This window comes from Onychomys torridus, chromosome 17 (assembly GCF_903995425.1).
Source record: "Onychomys torridus chromosome 17, mOncTor1.1, whole genome shotgun sequence".
NCBI classification, from domain to species: domain Eukaryota; kingdom Metazoa; phylum Chordata; class Mammalia; order Rodentia; family Cricetidae; genus Onychomys; species Onychomys torridus.
In genome coordinates, this window is record NC_050459.1 from 61,495,437 (window position 1) to 61,503,424 (window position 7,988).

General features: G+C 43.6%; 1 protein-coding gene across 1 annotated transcript; it reads right to left on the bottom strand.

Moving 5' to 3' along the window:
* Positions 1-4,697: 4,697 nt before the first annotated feature.
* Positions 4,698-5,013, bottom strand: LOC118569120 (eukaryotic translation initiation factor 1-like). Its single transcript, XM_036166854.1, has one exon. The coding sequence runs from the start codon at positions 4,980-4,982 to the stop codon at positions 4,698-4,700; it is 285 nt and encodes a 94-aa protein (XP_036022747.1). The 5' UTR covers positions 4,983-5,013.
* Between the last annotated feature and the right edge of the window lie 2,975 nt (positions 5,014-7,988).

Here is a 7,988-nt window from a genome sequence, read left to right on the forward strand (position 1 = left end):
AGCTGTCCTTCATGCACGTGGCCTCCAGCTGCTCAGAACACTTGGAAATGCTGACAGGAAAGTTGCAGAGCACCAGAGAACAGATCCATGTTTGAGTCTGGTGTCTTCTCTGAGGCAGTCATCCTGGCTACAGGCCGACTCTTTTCTGAAGCACCCTTTGGTTTTGTGATAGGTGGACTTGCTGGAATCACTCTTTCCCTTCAGTAGATTGATGGAGTCTGTAGGCTGGGCATATAGCTTACTTGTAGTGTCCCGAATTAGCATGATCAGGCACCTGAAGTCAGTCTTAGGACATGAGGGGAAAAATACTGAAAATGAGGTTTATAGCAGTCCTTAGGCAGTCTCCTGGAGTCGATGAATTTGACAGCCTGCTTAGGGAAGAACCATGAAGTGTGGTGAGGTGAGGCTTTTCTTAGGAAGAACAGAAATGTCCGCCTTGGGAAGCAGAGACAGTGTGCCATTCATTGTAAGGTCCCAAGCCCCCAAAATGGCAATGCCACTGACAGTCTTAAATGACAGTCTGGGTTCAGATCAAACTGAACTCAGGATTGCTGGCCCACAAGCAAAAGCTTATACTCAGTTTTCTTAGAAACTCGTGAAAGTGCTTTCCTACAGCTAGCCTAGCCTCCTAGCTCTTCTTACCCCAGCTTACACACCTCTCTGCTTACAGCTAGTCTTTAAGGCAAGGCTTTCCCCAGCATTTTTGCTATCCTCTCTGCTCCCAAGAGGCTACCACCTGATAGATAGCCACCCTGCACTTTCACGTTTACAGTAAGTCCACCAATACATCAGCCTAGTTCAGTGTTGCCTTGCTCCTCCCTTTCAGCTGTAATGGCCTCCAAGTTAGATCCTTCCTGGTGATTCCTTCCAGGGCTTTATTTTATTTTAGTTGTGTTGCCTCTCAGGCTTGGGGATGTGCTCAGTCTTCTGAATGCTTAGATTCCCTATGACTGGGTACAGCTTGCTGTCCAAGCTAAGTCAAATCTCTCTCTCTCTCTGTCTCTCTCTCTCTCTCTCACTCCCTCCTCTCTCCCTCCCTTCTCTCTCAGTATTAAGCTGTCTGAGCTAAGTCAAAACTTTCTCTCTCTCTCTTCCTCTCTCTCTTCTCTCTTCTCTCTGTATGTTAAGTGTATACAAATGCATGCACCCCTGTGTGTCTGTATTATGGAAGTCAGGTAGGATGTCGATTTTCTTTTCTTTGTTTGTTTGTTTGTTTGTTGTGTTTTTTGGGTTTGTTTTGTTTGTTTTTTGTTTTTTTGTTTTGTTTTTTGGTTTTTTGGTTTTTTTGAGACAGGGTTTCTCTGTAGCTTTGGAGCCTGTCCTGGAACTCACTCTGTAGCCCAGGCTGGCCTCGAACTCACAGAGATCCACCTGGCTCTGCCTCCCGAGTGCTGGGATTACAGGTGTGCGCCACCACCACCCAGCTGTTTTTGTTTTTTTGAGACAGGGTTTTTCCATGTAGCCCTGGATGTCCTGATACTCACTCTATAGATTAGACTGGCCTCTACTTTACCAAGATCCTCCTGCCTCTGCCTCCCTAGTGCTGGGATTAAAGGTATGTGCCACCATCCCTGGCTGGATGACTTTTTCTAACACCCTTGATCTTATTTTTTTGAGTCAGGGTCTTTCTTTAAACCTGTAGCTCACCATTTGGACTAGACTGGCTGGACTGCAAAGCCCACAAAGGATCTACCTATGTCTGCCACCCGCTTCCATCACCGCTTTCCCAGTTCTCGGCACATACCTCCAGTTTCTGTATGCAATAAATAAACATAGGTTTACTTACTTTTCTTATCTGAAATTGCGTAGAGTGAAAGAAAATTTTGACAAAAGCCCTGTCCATAAAATCAACTGCTTCATCCCAAACTCCTCAAGCCTTATTATCACCTCATCTATCCTGTTCCTGTGTAGCCTGCCTGGCCTAAACAGCCCTTTTTATCCTCCGGGATCAGAAACACTAAGTCTGAGGCTGAAAAAGTAGATGCTTGACTCTGCAAAGCCAGACACAAGCTCTCTTTAAATGCAGTTATTCCACAGGCCACAGGAAGCCTTCTCTGAGAAAATCCGCTGGGAAGTATCATTCGGGGTCCTGATCCTTGGAGCACTTGTCCCGTTGCCAGTCGGGAGCACTAGGGGCTGGGGCAGAAGCCCCTCGTCCGCCATCTTCCTTCCTGGCACTGCTGTTGTCACGGTGCTGTCCTGAGGGGTAACTGAGCCTCACTGGCCCGGTGAACACTGAGTCCTGTTGTGAGGCCACAGGAGCCCCGGATGAAGACATGCTAAACTGCGGGTGAGCAGGACTGTAGGAGAGGCTCTCAGTCCTTCTCCAAAGTCCGCGGAACCCCAGTGACTCCCAGTGGGCATGGGGGTGGGTGAAGGAGCTTCACTGATGCCTTTCGTTCTTCTCAGGGTAGCCTAGCTCCTGAGAGGTTTTTAGACTCAAGAAAAACACTCCAAGACACCATCTTGTCCCTTCATGAATATGTTTAGCCTGGCAATAAGTTCCTATATTTCCAGGGCCTTCCCCAGAACCCCAAAATCGTTGGAAAGAGGAAATCCATACATACATACTTAAGTTTTGGCCTTGAAATAGAAGAGTCTCCTTTATTTCTTCCTTGACCCAGTAGTGATTCAGTTGAACATTGTTCCGTTTCCATGAGTTTGTAAGCTTTCTGTAGTTTGTGTTATTGTTGAAATCTAACTTTTAAGTCATGGTGTTCTGATAAGATACAGGGGGTTATTCCAATTTTTTTGTATCTGTTGAGATTTGCTTTGTGACTATGTGGTCAGTTTTAGAGAAGGTTCCATGGGTGTGCTGAGAAGAAGGTATATTCTTTTGTGTTTGAGTGAAATGTTCTATAGATGTCTATTAAGTCCATTTGAGTCATAACATCTATTAGTTCCCTTATTTCCCTGATAAGTTCCTGTCTGGCAGACCTGTCCATTGGTGAGAGTGGGATGTTGAAGTCCCCCACTATTAGTGTGTGGGGTTTGATGTGTGATTTAAACTTTAGTAATGTTTATTTTACAAATATGGTTGTCCTTATATTTGGGGCATAAATGTTCAGAATTGAGACTTCATCTTGAAGGATTTTTTTCCTACAATGAATATGAAATGTCATTCTTCATCTCTTTTGATTCATTTTAGTTTGAAGTCTATTTTGTTAGATATTAGGATAGCTATACCAGCTTGTTTCTTAGGTTCATTTGATTGGAAAGTTTTTTTTCCCAACCCTTTACTCTGGGGAATGTCTGTCTTTGAGGTTGAGGTGTGTTTCTTGTATGCAGCAGAAGGATGGATCCTGTTTCCATATCCATTCTGTTAGCCTGTGTCTTTTAATATGTGAATTGAGTCCATTGATATTAATATACAGTGATTGTTAATTCCTGTTATTTTTTGGTTTTGTTAGTGGTGGTGGTAGTGTGTGTGTGTGTTTCCCTTCTTTGGGATTTGCTGGTGTGAGGTTATCTGTTTCTTGTGTTTCTGTGGGTGCAGCCAACTTCCTTGGGTTGGGGTTTTCCTTCTAGTGCTTTCTGTAGGGCTGGATTTGTGCATAGGTATTGTTTAAATCTGGTTTTGTTGTCATGGTATATCTTGTTTTCTCCATCTACGGTGATTGAAAGTTTTGCTGTGTATAGTAGTATGGGCTGGCATCTGTAGTCTCTTAGTGTCTGCAAAATGTCTGCCCAGGATGTTGTGGATTTCAGAGTCTCCACTGAGAAGTTGGGTATAATTCTAATAGGTCTGCCTTTATATGTTACTTGGCCTTTTTCAATTGCAGCTCTTAATATTCTTTCTTTATTCTGTATGTTTAGTGTTTTGATTATTATGTGGCAAGGGGACTTTGTCATTGTTGTTGTTTTGGACCAGTCTATTTGGTGTTCTGTAAGCTTCTTATACTTTCATAGGCATGTCCATCTTTAGATTGGGAAAGTTTTCTTCTATGATTTTGTTGAATATATTTTCTGTGCCTTTGAGCTGGAATTTTTCTCCTTCTATCCTTATTATTCTTGGGTTTGGTCTTTTCATGGTGTCTCAGATTTCCTGGATGTTTTTTGTTAAGGATTTGTTTGATTTAACATTTTCTTTGACTGATGAATCTCTTTCCTTTATTGTATCTTCTTCAATGCCTGAGATTCTCTCTTCCATCTCTTGTATTCTGTTGGTTATGCTTACATCTGTAATCCCTGTTCATTTACTCAGATTTTCTATTTCCAGAACTCTTTCGGTTTGTGTTTTCTTTATTGCCTCTATTTCAATTTTCAAGTCTTGAACTGTTTCCTTCACCTGTTTGATTGTTTTTTGGTTTTGGTTTTTTTTTTTTTTTTTTCTTGGCTTTTTTTACTTTCTTTAAGGGATTTAATGCTTTCTTCCAATTTTTTTGTTTGTCTTTTCCTCAGTTTCTTTAAGGGAATTCTTCATTTCTTCTTAAGGGACCTCTATCATTATAAGGTTTTGTTGTTGTTGTTGTTTTTGGCTCTTTTCAGTTTATTGCATGAAGGAGTTACACTAGTCCAAGTTAAAAGCGGACCCCAAATGATTACATTATACAAGCTGTGAGGGCTTTAAACTCATGACAAGGGACAGAAGGGAAATTCTACTCATTGAAAGGAAATCTTCATTTATGCTTCAGAGAGTCACAAGCACTTAAAACCCATGGACCTCAGCTAGTCATCCTTAGCCAGTCCAATCTCTATCAGCATATGTTCTTGCGCTGGTCACCCTGTAGCTGAATTACTTCTCTGTATTCTGGATGCTCAATTACAGTACCATTGCAGGCAAATTTCTTCTTAAACGCCTTCATTAGTTTCTTTTTATTGTAATCATCAGCGATCCCTTGGACAGTAGTAAGGGTCTTCCTGCCATTTCTCTGTTGAATTCTTATATGGATATAATCCTCAGTGCCAGCAGGAAGCAGGTCATCACCCTTACTTGCATCAGCAAAGGGGTCGAAAGAGTGGAGGTTCTGGATAGCGGACATACGATACGATTCCTCTTCCTCCGTGGAAACGGCCAGCGGACAGCTGCGGGAGAAACGACACACAACACGGACCGAGCGTCAGGAAGCGAGGGGGCTCAAGGGGGAGGCAGCTGAGTCCTCGGCGGCGGCTCAGTGACTGGGGCCCATCATAAGGTTATTTTTAAGGTCATTTTCTTCTGCTTCATCTGTGTTGAGATGTTTAGGTCTTGCTGTTGTAAAATCACTGGGTTCTGGTGGTGCCATATTGCTCTTTATGTTGTTGAATGTATTCTTACACTGCTGTTTATGAATCTGGGTTTGGGATAATCATAGGAACAGGTGTTGATTCTTGTGATGTCTTTGTTGGATGGGTCTTTTGTTTCTTTATTGTCTGTTTCCTTTATTGTCTTTTGGCCTAAATGGCCAAGGGTTCTGGTGATTGGCTGGTTGTCAGGTCAAGTACGGTTGTCTCAGCTGAGGTTTGTGCGCCTAGATCCAGCATATCATCCAGCTCTTCTGTCTAGTGTGGGCTTTACTTCTGCATATGGGGTCTGTTCTTCCAACTGGTGTAGGTTTGGCCTGTGCCTGTTCTTCCTGTTGGTGTGGGTGGCACTTGTGTTTATAGGACCTGCTGATGTTGCTGGAGAGGGCTGTTCATGGGGAGGCTGCTCTTCCAGTTGGTGCAGGTGGTATTTGTGCCTCTAGGGGCTGCTATTCTTTTGTTTTGTTTTGTTTTTGTTTGTTTGTTTTTTGTTTTTGTTTTTCGAAACAGGGTTTCTCTGTCCTGGACTAGCTCTGTAGACCAGGCTGGCTTCCAACTCAGAGAGATCCACCTGCCTCTGCCTCCCAAGTGCTGGGATTATAGGCGTGCACCACCACCGCCTGGCTTAGGGCTGCTATTCTTACAATTGGTGCAGACATTGCTTCTGCCTCTAAAGGCTGCTGATTTTGTAAGGGATGGATGGCCAGGGGGAGGATCATGGGTCCAGTGGGTTTGAGTGGCAGAGTGGGTCTTGTAGGTTACAGGGTCCAGTGGGTTTTGGCAGTGGTGTAGCCGCCTGCCTACAGGACTATTACATGCTGGCTGGCTGCTGGGGCAGAGAAGAACTTATATCTTGATCCTCAAGTAGGAAGCATAGAGAGAAAATTCACTGAGAATAACCGGAGTCTTTTAAAACCTCAAATCCAGCCTCCAGACCTCCTCAAATAAAGCCAGACCTTCTAATCCTTGCCAAATTGTTCCATCAACTGGAGACTAAGTATCTGTACATATGAGTCATTTGAGCCATTCTTCATCACCACATGGTGAGGGGGAGCATGAACACATGAGGGTTTTCTGGGCAGGGAGGAGCAAGTATCAAGAAGTTGGCAACTTGGTGGTAAAGGAAGGACCGAGTTTTACCCCGAGGAGCCACATAGTGGAAGAAGAGAAGTGACTCCATTACAGGATGTCCTCTGCCCTCCGCACACATGCCATGGTGTGAACTCACACACAGATTTGTTTTTCCTGAGACAGGGTTTCTCTGTAACCACCCTGGATATCCTGGAACTCTCTCTGCCTTGAATGCACAGAGATCTGTCCGTTTCTGCCTCCAAAGTGCTGAGATTAAAGCTGTGTGCCACCAACACCTGGCTTCATTTTTTTTTTAATTTGTTAAAGAGAAATTAAAGAGGAGTTAGTGGAATTCAATAATGTCACTTCTTAGACCTTGTCTTAGTTAGGGTTTCTGTTACTGTGGTAAAACACTGTGACCAAAAACAACTTTATTTTTCTTCCACAAACCTGGAGGCGGGAACTGAAGCAGAAGCCATGGAGGAGCACTGCTTACTAGTTTGTTTCTTAGGGCTTGATGAGCATGCTTTCTTATACACCTCAGCACCACCTGCCCAGGGGTGGCACTGCCCAATGGGCTGAGCCCACCTACACTAATCACAAATTAAGAAAACATGTCCTCCCTTTAGACTTGCCTACAGGCTAATTTTATTTTTTTAAAGATTTATTTATTTATTATGTATACAGAAGAGGGCGCCAGATCTCATTACAGATGGTTGTGAGCCACCATGTGAGTGCTGGGAATTGAACTCAGGACCTCTGGAAGAGCAGTCGGTGCTCTTAACCTCTGAGCCATCTCTCCAGCCCCAGGCCAATTTTAATGGAAGCGTTTTCTCAATTGAGAGTCCAATGACCCTCACTTGTATCACGTTGATATAAAAACTAACCAGCCAACATCCCAAAAGTTTTCCCTGCCGTCAGCCTAGCCTTAGAGATGAAGATGTGTTGAGTGCTGGTTAGAAGTACAGGCCTAAAAGAAACATTAACAGAGAGAATTCTGCCTAATATTTTGTCATTGCTAATAAGTCAGGCAACCATTTTAAAGATAACAGGCATTCGGATAGTTTCTCGAAAATCAAGGGTACAAAGGAAGATAGCAGGGTTTCATCTTAAGTGTCAGGGGACAGATGTTTGGCTTAGTAGTTAAGAGCACCTGGGTTCAAGTCCTACTACCCACATGGTGGCTCTCCATTATCTGCAATTCCAGGGGATCCAGAACTCTCTTCTGGACTCAGCAGACACCAGGCATAACACCCATACCTAAAAATAATTTTAAAACTATAAAGGCTGTAAGAAGCCAAGTGGAGTACACAGCTGTACTCCTAACAGTAGGCATGTGGAGAGACAGCTCAGTCATTAAGAGCACTTACCACTCTTCCAGGGGACCTAAGTTCAGTTCTCAGTACCTTTGTCATCATTCCAGCACTAGAGGACACCTTCTGCCCTCCATGGCCACCAGCATATATGTGGCATATATTCACCTCAGTACAGAAACATATACATAATTTTTTTAAAAAGATGTATTTATTTATTATGTATACAATGTTCTGCCTGCATATATGCCTGCAGGCCAGAAGAGGGCTCCAGATCTCATTACAGATGGTTGTGAGCCACCATGTGGGTGCTGGGTATTGAACTCAGGACCTTTGGAAGAGCAATCAGTGCTCTTAACCTCTGAGCCATCTCTCCAGCCC